We start from the raw sequence: 13,466 nt of genomic DNA on the forward strand, positions 1-13,466 counted from the left end.
GTGTCTTCAAAAGAACTTCTCGTGATTCATGGTGATGAAGTAGTGCAATAATTTTGTTAATGTTCCCAGAACTCAACTGTGGAGCAGACTGTGGGTTTGTGGTCTGCTTGGGTCTGTAACTAGGTCACTTTTTCTGACCACCAAACAGCTGTTTAGCAGAAATGATTTTTCAGGGGGAGGACGGGTGAAAACTGTGGAAGGAGAGGACTAAGCTGCATACCATGCTCTGTGCACTACACCCATTGAACCACAGAATTTAAGTTCACTGCGCTTACAGCAATCTCATTTCTTCACAAATAACATTATTAATCCCAATGGGCATTTATTACTTGGGAAGTGTGCTTAGTTATGAAAAGAACAAGGGATTAGGCAAGTGGTACATCATAGCAAAACAAAATGAAACAAACATGCAATATTAAACCATTCTTAAGACACACCTGCAATATCACACAATGAGGATACATTTATGGTTGAGCAGCTGGAAAACAGAAGAAAATGATTTCAAGTACCTTGTACTTCTATGTACAAACACATAACATTTGCCTACACTCTGTTAAACAAATTCTCCTGCTATAACATATTCCACAGACAAAAAGCTGGAAATTTTTTTGACGATTTGTGGATCACAAAAAGAAGTTATAACCAAAGTCTATGGTAAGAATTGAACTATTACCCTGTGAATGAATATGTAAAAAGTTGAGGAGTTTTTAATCAGTCATCATGAAGTGAGAGGGAAATGTATATACATGTAACAGGATGACAACCACAATATCTACAAGACTTGGTCAGACTGAAGCTGAGCTAAATACCCCAAAATGTATGCTCTCGGGAGGTGGGAGGCGGGGAGACAAACTCGATCCAATGCTGACAATGAACGTTTGGACTCGCACATCACGAAAAAAAAAGGTGGTATCTTTCTTAAGAGGGTGACTGACCCCCACCTCCCGTCCGCTTGTTCTACGCCACTGCAATTTTTGAAACTGGGAAAAAGTTATGGAGTCAGAATTAAAACAATTCATGTAAGCCCAGCTTGGAGCAGGAGATATGTGTTAAAAACTACTCTGAACGATGTCTTAAAGCAGCAAGGGAAAACGATAAAGAGTGTGGAGACCGTGCTGTAATTAAGAACCGTCGCATTAAAACAAGACAAAATATGTCAAAGGGGAAAAAAACTGCATTTCGCCTAACCAGCAATACAGTTTTCTCCACTGACAGTGTTTGGGAAAAATGAATTTTTGTCTTTCTAAATGAACAGAAATTCAACAAATATAAAAGTGAATAAGATAAAGGCCCCGTAGTCCTTAGCCCAGCTGGACGAAGTAGTTTGCTATGTCTAGGAAACGGCTCTTTTCTCGTTGATGTTTTTATGTTGTGTGAAAGATTCTGTAACATTGCTAGCACAGCGAATTGCAAGTAGTTCACCATGTCTAGGAAACGATTCTTTTCTTCTTCTCTCTCCCACCTCTTTTTAACGTTTTTATGTTGTGTGAAATATTCGTTAATATTTCTAGCAGAGCGAGAGAAAAAGAGCTCCCTTGCCTCAGGTCTTAAGGACACTGATCTTTTTCAACTTTACAGGGTACAAATGAAATATCGAGGTACCAGCAGAACTCTGCTACTAATATAAACGACATCTGAAACACAAGAAGCTCCTTAGGCCTTAAATGTAACAATGCATATATTAGCATGATTCCACCATGAGAGTTGTAAAGAACTTCTCCCTGATATCCGGGTTCTCAGCATCTGTTGAAAGTGTTGCAGACGTACATAGAATGTCAATATTCAGTCTGGAAGTATAATAAATCACTAATAAACGAAATCGTCTGTTTTCGTGCTTTTCAAGTGAGTAGCTACAGATACTGTATGGATATTAAATGTGTTGAATGTATTTCACAATTTGTTTTAAGGAAAATTTCATTTTATTTCTTCCTTCACGATGGTGTTTTGTTTCTATATTTAGAGATGCACTTAAGTTGCCCATACGGTTCTTGTCAAAATGACTCTGAAAATCGTACCAACAGTGCACGCGGTATTAAACAGTAGAATTTGTTAGATTTGTGCAGAATGTTCGACAGGCGATCCTTGATACAGTTTGCGTAGCTCAAAGTCTAGTCAAAAGTATGTAGTGTAAAGGGACACGCAATAAACTTTAACAAGGCCGCTCGTTTGACTGATTTGGCGTTTCTTTGGAAGGAAAGCAGGGGAAGGGCAATGAAAGAGATTTCAGACAGAATAGCACGAATAAATCACCCATTCATTTGATTTAGATTGTTTCTTGTATTTATAGTAGAATGCATAAAGCCTAATGGAGTCGTGGCGTAAATACATCATCACCTAACTTCTTTAAAAATAGAATTGGCAGGATTTTCCTCAGTCGTATCCATTGCAGTGAAACCAATATGCAACACACACAAAAAGGCCATGTACTTTGCACACTGAAAAGTAAGATTAAGAGGTCATTTAGGCTATTTGAAAGTTGAGCTTAGAAAAGAAAACTGATTTCAAGATCAGATAGAAGCCAGTACATATAGAGTATACATATTTTATTCTCACCAGTCTACAGTTTTTATCATCTTTCTTGCCTTTGGTTTGAAAATAAGAGAAAGTAAAAGATAAATGATGTTTATATAGTTACTTGTGTTGTCCCATTTATCTAAAGTGAGGAGAACTATATGCTAATTACAATCACTTATAGCTGTGATTTTTAAAGAGAGAGAGAGGGGGGGTGTTTTATGCCAAGTCAGCAACTAAGGCTGTATCATAGCAAGGCAGCCAGAGGCCACATGCAGGAAAAGAACATTTAAAACATTAAAAAAATAAATCAGATAAAGGTAGTCATAAAACTTTCTAAACTGATAAATCAACATTTAAAGAAGTAAGTTAATAGTTTTTGTACTAATTTGCTACATTTGTATTTTACTAAGTCTATTTTTTTCTGGTTCAGGCAAAGGCAGTACTTGAGAGCACAAATCTCTGCAATCTCCATTGTCAACATCATGATGCTAGATTGCTAACTGTAAGGACTGAAATAACACTTTTGCATCACCTCTCAATTACGTGCATGTTCCTGGCTGTCTGGTTCAAGCGAGATGGGCAACACTCGTTCTAGCAGATGTGAGCTGGTCTCCCTGGGCATGCCACAGAGAGAACGAGAGCTACATCTTGCTGTGATGGGAAACGACAAAACAACAGTTCAGCACATAGTGTCTCAGGGAGCAGATTTGGATTACCCATGGAGTAACCCAGCCATACCCAGCATAAAAGACAGTACTACCCCTCTTCTGGCAGCTGTTTCCCTCAATCATGTTGAAATTACCATGGTATGCAACAGCTTTGATCCACATGTCTATCATGCCAAATGTATTTATGTACATTTACTATGTTCTTTTCCATTTTCTCAATATAAGCATCTGTGAAGTGATGGTCAGTATGTTGTTGACAATATAGAGGGAATCTTGAGAGTATATATATTTTGCCACCACCAATTTGTGCAACTTACCTTGTAGTGGTGTGGTGGCTTGAGTGTCTTGTTGATCTACAGAGGCATGCCGGCAGGAGCCTTGTGTTCCTGGCAGGTCTTACCAAGCCTCTCAGGTCTGTCAGGGTAGTGGCCTGACTAAAATGCTGCACCTTGGCCCTCCAGGTTGGGAGTTTACCTTGGGCTAACAATCCACTCATAGGAGCCTGGTCAGGAAGATTCCTCTTTAGAAGAGTTTATGATGCGTGGTGGTGAAAGCCTTAGAGAAGCCAGCTCACCAACTCCTCTTTTGACGACCAAGGCAAAAATCAGGATAGGGACCTGGAACATTGGGGGGGGTGTGTGTGATCATTCTGCTATCCATCCCCAGCCAAGTCCTGACAAGGGTAATACTAAAGATATTGAAGAAGGCACTAGACAAGAGAAAGAGACCAGAACAAGCAGTTTTTTGCCAGGATAGGTCATGCACAGACCACATTGCCACCCTCCGTATTATCATTGAGCAGTCTATTGAGTGGCAATTCTCCTTAATATAACTTTTGCGGACCTCGAGAAGGCCTTTGACAGTATAAACAGGTACGTCATCTGGAGGCTGATGATCCACTATGGTATTCCACCTAAACTTATAAGCATTATCCGGGGATTGTACAAAGACTCGTCCTGCCAAGTTAACTACAACTCGCTAAACCTTTCGTAATGAAGACCAATGTAAGTCAAAGCTGCATATTATCACTGACAATCTTCCTGATGATCATAGATTGGATTATGTGCAAGATAATTGTTAGGAATGGGGGTTATCATCCTTGTCTGTCATGGTTTGTCACCCTTAACTGAACAGTAGTAGGAACGCATGGGAATGAGTATGATTTATGAAGGAGTGCATGAGTGAGCAAAAGGTTCACGAAAACCCCTGTTGTTGGGAAAAACTCGGTTTGATGATTCCCATGCCAGTCGTCGAAGAAGAAAGACTGTAGCAAATTTCTGTATGAAATAGACCGGGTAATCAGAATAATTCCTTGCCTAGACAAGGTATGGGACAAGTTTTCTTTATTGCTATAGTTACCTTTATAACAGTGAATGGTGTCAAAATTTAATATTTGGTTGAAAATCTTGTTAATGGAAAGAAGTATTGTTGTAACAAACAGTGGTAGTTTAAAGTACATCAAACAATTGTATGCACTTATTTTTTGATAAATTCCTTTGGTATTACTCATCTCATTGTAAATATCTACCACCTGTATAACCTTTGTAATATGCTGGTTAGATTTTTTTGGTCTGATACTGATATGAAAGACAACATGTTGTGTACAGTTTTGAAGGGTTAGTTTTGGATTCTGTACTTAATATACCTTTGTTTAAATAATATTTATGCTGGTGAAGTTCAAGATATCAGCAAGTTGTTTAATATATTTCTTTTTAATTTTAGTTCACTAGTCATTCCGCTCACTGGTTTCTCTTTTAAGATTTTACTAAGGTTTGGAGCTGCTGTTAATCGTACAGACCGTAATGGATGCACACCTTTGTATAAAGCAGCATACCATGGACGCCCAGTTCTTGTGGATATCCTTGTCAAAGCTGGTATGACTAAAACTATTTGGGAAGAAAAGGGGAGAGAGAGAGCTACTTTTAATAGAGCTGTTTTTCTTTTTATTTATCAGAGACCCTTTAAGAGTTAAATGTCATTAGATGTATCACCCTAACCCTTCATAGAAAGATAACTCGTTTAAAAATTACTAATAATATAATAATAGTAAATAGAAACTAAGAACATCAAAAGAGTACATTTAAAGGGTAATAGAAGAAAAAATATAATCTCTGGGTCACTCAGGGTTAGCTCCATACCTCCGCACGTGATATGAATGTTGACACATGATCTGACTTGCATAACTACATAGCTGTAGCCTTGTCATTTCCATTGCAAGCTTTCCTATTTTCTTCATTTTAACAGGAGCTGAAGTTGACAAACCAGACAAAGAACAACAGACAGCTCTGCACATCTGTGTTCAAAATGCCATAGTGCACTCTAGTTATGCTGCTGTTGAAAGGCTTCTGGCGGCTGGTGCTTCAGTAAATGTGTAAGCACCTGACCACATACAAACTTAATAGTATCATCAATCATCAGCTTTATTTTTGGAAAGAATTGAAAGAAATTATGGAATTTATAAAGGGATTTCAGATTAGGCTGTGCAGGTAATGTCATCTAATTATCACAGAATCTGCTCTTGCTAGAGCAAAAAGTCATAAAGATAAATATCCACATTGGCAGCATGCTTTATCACTTTAACAGTTGTCTTGAGGAGAAATCACTGATTGTCAGTAAAACCAAGATCAAGGTAAAATGTTTTTCTTGCTTTTTTCGAACAATTGAAATTTTGGGGACTAAATTATTATTTTGGAAAAAACAAATCATTTCCTTCCTTTCAACCCCTACCCTATAAACTTCTGCTCCTTTGGTTTGTCTTGTTAGAAGAGACCTGTATGGACGAGCCCCTATTCATATTGCTGCACACTGGAAGATCCGGGAAATGTTGCGTCTACTTCTTGCTGCTGGCAGCGAAGTTGACATGGTAGACGGACGAGGTCGAACACCACTTTATGTGGTTGTCAGCTCTCTGTCCACAGGACTGTACAAAGACGACCTTCGTTATCAGGTTACATTTTACTTTTTATTTTTGTTCACTTGTGCTTAATTTATTTGGCTGCATTGCTATTGATGTGGTGACCAGTCTGGTCTTGTTGTAAAGACCTTTCAAAAATAATAAAACAGTTATGGAAATGCTTCTTCTTTTTCACACCCTTCCTTTTGTAATATGTTGTTCTCAGCTCTTTTTCTTGTTATTTGGTTCCTCTTTGTGTTTGCTGTATTTGATTTTATTCTTCGTTTAGTGCGCATCTTTATTTCTTTATTCTTTTATAGCTCATATATTATTTGTTTGTTTTCCTGTCCCTCGTATGCTGTCCATGTTTCATTCTTGTTCTTCAATGCTAAGAGGATACTCCTTAGGAGTGTGAGTATGCGCTTTACAAATTTTGCATTTATTACTATTATTATTTATAACACTTTATTCTCAGAAAAGTGTTTTGTATTTTTAAAATTTTCTTAGTGTTAATTAAACTCAGATCAGTTAAGTTTTTTGGTTTGTATTAGTTATTGGGGGATAGGCAAATGTAGTGCTGGAAAGTTCTCAACCGCAGAGTTAAATCTGTAGTTAGAGGGGGTCAGAGAGCAATCATTTCACCTCAGTCATATCACCCCACATCCTGAATCAAATCATCCCAGGTCCAAAAGACGAATTGATCACCGATAAGTAGCTATTAAATGGCCACTTGGCAATATACATGCAGAGGACATATCGTCAAATAAACATGACTGATTAATTAAAGATGATGTCACCATTTTATTGTGAACATGTATTTTTACCTTTTTTGCCTACTATTGTGTGCAGAGGTGTCACAGTTTGGGTACTCATTTAACTTAAAACACACCATACTGCACTGACACCACTGTGATGCATATTGCCCAAGTAGCCATTTTTGTTTAGTAACATGGGGACTAAACTTATTCACATGGCTCTGTTTAAAATAGGCTGCTGAGCTTGCGTATCTATATTGTTCAAACAGAGTATGGCTCTTTTGGTATTATATGTTAAGAGCATCTCCTGGGCCTGGGATGATTTGATTTTGGCTTTGGGATAAAAATCACCTGGGATGAAATGGAAATAGATGGGACAATTTGACTTGGGCTGTGTGGTGAAATGACCAGTGACCGTAGTTAGATATGATTTTGGAAACTAGGCCTGCAGCCTGGACTGCTTACATCAGGCAGGTGAAATCAACATTAAGAATGTGTTCAACATGGAGACAGTTGTTCCAGAACTAGAGAGTTTCAGAGTTACAGTATAAGGGTCTTCTAAAATATAGCTCAGTCAACCACATCTTTAATGTCACAAGCTTAACTCACCATCTGTTTCTGATGTCAGAGATGTGTCATGAATTTTTTTTTTTCATTCAGGTGCCCTGCATTAAACTTTTATTCTCGCATGGCTGTGATATGCTGAACCTGTTGGAGTGGCTGCGATGGAAGGGTCCTGGCATCCCTGCAGAATTGCTTGCTGATGATGAAGCCTTCTTTCGATGGTTAGTTTGAAGTGACTTTTCTTTGCCTGTCCTGCTGCAATGTCTAGGTTGAAAAACAGAATTTATACAACTGTATAAAATCTTCACTTCTTTTATTTGTATTCATCACTGTCAAAATAAAATGTTAAGACTAAATTTGATCCGTTTTACTATTTTTGGGTCAGGGCTTATAGGACAGTCATTCCTAGGACCTTGTAACATTAAAAATCCCAGTGTTTTACTTGACGTGCAGTGAAATAGAATGCTGTCTTCACTTGTTTCGAGTCAAAATTATTTGTTCATAATCTGTTCTTGTGTTTATTCCTGTTGTGTGTGCAGGTACAAAGAAAATGCAGCGTCTCCTCCACCCTTGCGCAACCTTTGTCGCAAGATCATCCAGCATCAGCTGCTGCGTCATGATCCCTCGCACCTGCTGCAGCTGATCCCAGCTCTACCCCTTCCCCCATCACTGCATCTGTATCTCTCACGCAAGATGTTTCACCATGATATTTCATAGTTGCCAGGCATGTCTTTCAAGCTTCCTTTTTGTTCTACCACTACCATCTAACCCTGTTGTAACCCAAAGGTTATAAAAGACTAGGAGACATAGTCACAAATCTTTATTCATGGTCATGTTCTTGTCTTGTTATTTTTGTCATCATTATCATCCTCTCTTTGCTTATCTAGATGCATGTGTCCTATTCCCCACAACTCCTACTGATCTTTTCCTGCGCTAATCTCTATTAAAAAGACACACTATGGTCTTTATATATTTTTTCCCCCGGTATCTTTTGCTCCCATATTTTTGAGTTGTTGTGGTTCCTGACTGTGATAGACAGCAATCAGCATTTTCTAATGACAAAAAATATTAAATCTAGAACATGTTTACATTTCACAGGTAAGAAATCTTGCCTGCTTATTGCTGATGTTTACCTTGTTGTTTGTTCAGTATCTGGCTTATCTGTATCTGTTAAAATTTGATCAGTTTAAGAATTTCTATTTGTTGAGTGGTGTATATTTAGTTTTAGTTTTGGTTTTAGCATGCATTTGGTAGCAGTCCAATAGCATTGTGACTCACTGACTGGTCAAACACCTTACGTCTGTTTTATATATGGAAGTCTTGGAACTTGTAACATTTGCTCATTTTAGTCAGAGGAAGACGAGAAAAGGAGCCATTGAATATGTATTAATCTAAGCACAACCCACATAGTCCTTCATCTTTGTTTTCTCTGTTGCTTTCTCATGCATTTTACAAATCTATATTGTTTCCCTATATTTATATTTGTTTTCAGAAAATCATGTCATTTCTGATTTGTATGGTACAGATTCCTTCACATCTACAGCCTAGTCAATCAAACTTTTTTTTACAAGGCACTTTTGTTTTGACATTTTAGTGTATAGTATAAAGTTGCTGTAGATGCAAGTATCCCAAACCACCAGCTTTGTTCTTTGCTCATGTTATTTTATACAAGAATAACAATAAGAAAAAGTCACTTGAATACCGCAAAACCAAAACCAACAGGCAAGCTCATTTAGCTGTGCATCTCACTGTAATTCACAACAATCACAGTCAGTGATATAAAACGAGGAATGGTGCAAAGACTTTCTCTGAAAGTCATGAGTAAAAGAGTGATCACTGCAGATTAAGTGAAGACAAATTTTGGAAAATGCAGCATAAAATAGAAAACCTTACAAACTGTCATTATCATCATTGTTCACTGTTGTCATCCGATACAATGCATGACAAAAGTAGCAATTTAAGTGGTTATTTTACTGATGTAAATGATTTGAAGTTTTATATGATTTCTTATATCCACAACCCTTGCTGTTTATGTAAATACAAAGCCACTTGCTGTTTTCTTTAGATGTGTACCTCAGAGACAGCATCATGCACATATATACATGTGGGAACGCAGAGATAATGCACATGCACTCATATATATATACACACACACAGTACATTAAATTAAAAAAAGGTCTCAGGAATGATTATCAGATACCTGATATGTTTGGTAATATACGTGTATGGTGTTTGACACAAAGCATCTTCAAAGTGTTCTTGCTTTTTTTAACATTTTTCTCTTGCCTTTATTATTTTTATTACGGGCTACCTTTTAAGATTTTGTTTGCAGGATCTAGTCATATGTTCAATGTTAGATGACCCAATAAAGCATTACATAATGAAATGTTTGTTAGATGTATAACAGAAAAATGCAAAATACAAAATGTTTTACAATAATATGCAATGTGTGTCAAAGAAATTGGATCTGTTTGTGATAATATTCCCTTGTTGGAATAGAAAATGTACAGCAGTCAAAATAAGAGCTTAATTTTTTTTTCTTGGAAAGGAAATTACTGGTTTTGTTAAACATAGAGTAATTTAATGTCAATTTTTTTTTTCCTTTTGTGTATGCCTGGTTTTCTTTTTTTGTTTGTTTTGGTGAGTTGTTTGTTTTATAGTGAGCTTCTGTGTTATGATGCAGTATGTAGTATGCTTAATTTTTGATCAAGGGTACATGATCATCAGGAAGTCCTGTTCACATATTTGAAATGCAGTAATCTGTTAAAGGCAAACTTTCGCCGTCCAGCAGAGGGAGGGAAGAGTACTTGTCCGGCCAAGTGGAATCAATAGTGAAGAATGACTGCTAGGTTCGCCAGCATTGCATGTGGTTCTTACCTCCCTTCCTCGGGCAAAACCATTCTTTCTGCCATAAGCTGAAAGTTCAGCCTGTACGACTAAAACAGCTGACTAAACTCTGTCAGATATTTCAGTAAACTGTCAGGGCGCATTAAGACATCATGTTTGTCTTTGATCAATCAATATTTGCTTTTTCTATACAAACAAATGCACATTTTGAATTGGTTAATTTAGTAATTAAAAGGTTTTTAACATAAATTTGGCTTTTGAACTTAATAGAAACTCAGAAAGCTAGGCAATTTTCTTCAAAATCATCATTTGGGTATTGCTATTTATAAAACAGTGATGGAATGAGCATGTAAATCATATATTAATCGGTAATGAGAAGCAGTTGCAGAATTATATTCACCTGTAAGTCAGCAATTTTTTTGTTTTTGATCATTTTGAAAAATCTCTTCCAGCAGGAATTTTACATATACTTTATAGAGAAATTCCTGAGTCAGGCTAGGGGTTCATTTCGTTACCTATATTGGGCTTTGTATATGCACATATTACTTTACATCAGAATGCATGTGTATGCATTGTGGAGGCATGTGCTTGTGTCTGGTCACTATGTTGGCAAAGAAATTTTCTTTGTGTTTGTACTGATATCCCAGATTCATCCCTATCACTGAAATTGTATTTGTACAGTTCACCACTTTTTGCCTCTTTCCCTACATTGTCATTCTGTGTCATAAGCAGTTTAAAGAAAAAAAACTTGTCTTGCAGGCCCTAGCCTCATCTAAAAAGTAATGCAACTGGCAGCTAACTGTAGATGCTGATGGCAGATGGACTGGTCAGCTTCTGAGTTACGGTATCATTGTTGGTCAGTATTGCGGTGAAAACTGAGAAAGGAAAGCAAGCATTATACATAGCCTTGTTGACGGACAAATATCAGTGTGCTGGCACAGTGATTTGTTACTGTTCTTTTGCAGCCCATATTATGACTGGGCAGGATGGAGATCAGGTGTGATAGAAAAGAAGGTAGGTTAGCATTCCGAGAGCTGGCTCTGGTTGGCTGCACCTGGCTGTCAGACCATGGTTCACATGGCAGAACGTGTCTTTCATCATTCTCCTGTTGATGTTGGTCAGCATTTGGCATTTCATAACTGACTGCACATTTTCTTGACCACTGTGGTGCAATTTCAGATTTAGTTCACTAGCATTTTTTGTGTTACTAGATCTTTCTTGAAACTTGGAGGCAGTTGTTCACTGTTCAGCCACAGAATGCATTTTTTTCTTCAGCTGCACAAAAAAAAGTACTTGCCAGAGCAGCGTGTCTCTTGTTGGAATTTCCCTGACACACTTGTTGGTCACTTACATGACTTGCAAATAACTTTCAGTGAATTCCTATACCTTGGTAAACTGCTGCCATTTGATAGCTGACTAGGCAAGTGTATTTATCATATTTACTTTGTTGATAAACCATGGAGTTGTGCTATCTCAATGCATTTTTATTTCTAATTTTAGTCTAATAATTTTGCAACACCTGACCATATATGTGCTGGAGTTGTTTTAAAGTTAAACATTTCATACATAACATTGTTTTTTGTTTTGTTTTGTTCTAATGAAGTCTTGATTTCATCATGTTACAGACAATTGGGTTTGATAAGAAAAGCTACAAGACACAACACTTCTAAAAGTTCTGAGAACCTTTGAACAAAACCAGTGTGATATTTTTAGATATTATTTGTAACATTTCTGAGAGCTTCTGTTGCAAAGTGTAAAGTAAGCATTTTATGGTAGGTCCAGAGGAGAAAGTGCATGAACTTGGCACCTGTTCAGTCTCTAGGCAACCTCAGAAAGATAATTTAAAGAGGAAGTTAGGCTACAGAGGTTGTAAAACATGTAAACTTTAAGCAAATAGCATACAGTGGCAGCTCTAGCTTTGCCATTTCCATCCCTTAACTTCTGTCTAGTATGGTAGGAGTACATGTGATATACAATAAGCATGTACATGTTGATCTCTGTATTAACGAGAAAGTACATCTAATGAAGATGTAAGCAAGAACTCAGTAAAATAGCACCATTTTGAACAACAATTTAAATTTAATGTCCTGTTGCATTTATAGTTGTCATCTTTGCTGGATGTGGCAATCATGTAATTCTGATATTTTGTGAAACTGCTTATAAAGTCTGGCTATGCACATAGATATGGCAAAGTCTCTGAAAACTCGTAGTTAGGCTTTTTCTCGTTGAGTTATCCAAGACAAAATCTAGTCATCAACAGTTATCTTTGTCATATTAGCCTTTAAAAATGTTTGGAAAAATCATTTATAGGAGCTGCCAGTTCAGAAAGTCGAACTTAGTAGACTTGAATAGAAAGTTTTCCGAGGCATCCAAGAAAAAATAAAGAATATTTTAAATACTAACTGCAACATAACATTTTATCACAGCTGTAACCAAAAGGTTTTGTTTTTGAATCAAGCCTCATGCTTACTGTATTCTGTTCATGAGTCCTAAACATTGAGTCTCCAAACAATCATCTTGATTATGTTTGTCACAGATTAAGAAAAGTTTCTTGATTCAGCCTCACCCTAGTTGATGCAGCATTATGTAATTCCTTTCCTTCCAGTTTGGACTTTTGGAAGGTAAATTTTTGAGCATCTTACTGAAATGCTGGTGGTGGTTTACACATAGCCAGTCCAGCTGACATGAGACACTGCTGCTGATCTTGTTCTCATCATTGCTGCTGCATTTTTTTTTCCTTCCCATGCCAGATTATGCTTTTAAGTTCTTGCTTTGTCAAAAATATGGAAGCTCTGAAGTCTTGCCACTGGAAGAAATTACTCTTAACGTTTTGTAGATATTTAAGTCTTAGTGTACAAGAATGCTGACTACAGGAGTCCCAAGCAGGTAACTGGAATGTGGAGAGTAAGCTGGCATTTGGGTCGTGGAGAAAAATGCTGGTTAGTGGAATGTGAAAAAGCTGAAATAAAAGTTTGACTTTGTTTTCAGTGTTTTGTTCAAGTTATTTAAGAGTCTTCGTTGGCTGAAAGTTGCAGTAAACAGGCATTTAAAAAAAAAAAAATTGTGTGGTAACGAGTCACAAGGATATCCTGTCAGAACTCATGCTAATGAGTACTGCTGATGGCACACTGCTAAATATGCAGACTGTGAAAGATTGTTGTCCTTTTTTATCTGCAGTTGGTATCATGTTTTTTTTTTAAGAATTATGCTCACATATGACCTCCA

General features: G+C 37.1%; 1 protein-coding gene across 1 annotated transcript; it reads left to right on the forward strand.

Moving 5' to 3' along the window:
- The first annotated feature begins 1,688 nt into the window (after positions 1-1,688).
- LOC112565322 (serine/threonine-protein phosphatase 6 regulatory ankyrin repeat subunit C-like) lies at positions 1,689-13,224 on the forward strand. The gene is made up of 7 exons (XM_025240717.1): positions 1,689-1,842; positions 2,945-3,320; positions 4,942-5,056; positions 5,427-5,553; positions 5,946-6,129; positions 7,491-7,615; positions 7,934-13,224. Exons 2-7 carry the CDS (start codon positions 3,090-3,092, stop codon positions 8,109-8,111), a joined length of 960 nt encoding a protein of 319 aa, XP_025096502.1. The 5' UTR covers positions 1,689-1,842; positions 2,945-3,089; the 3' UTR covers positions 8,112-13,224.
- The last annotated feature ends 242 nt before the right edge of the window (positions 13,225-13,466 follow it).

This window comes from Pomacea canaliculata, linkage group LG5 (genome assembly GCF_003073045.1).
Source record: "Pomacea canaliculata isolate SZHN2017 linkage group LG5, ASM307304v1, whole genome shotgun sequence".
NCBI lineage: Eukaryota > Metazoa > Mollusca > Gastropoda > Architaenioglossa > Ampullariidae > Pomacea > Pomacea canaliculata.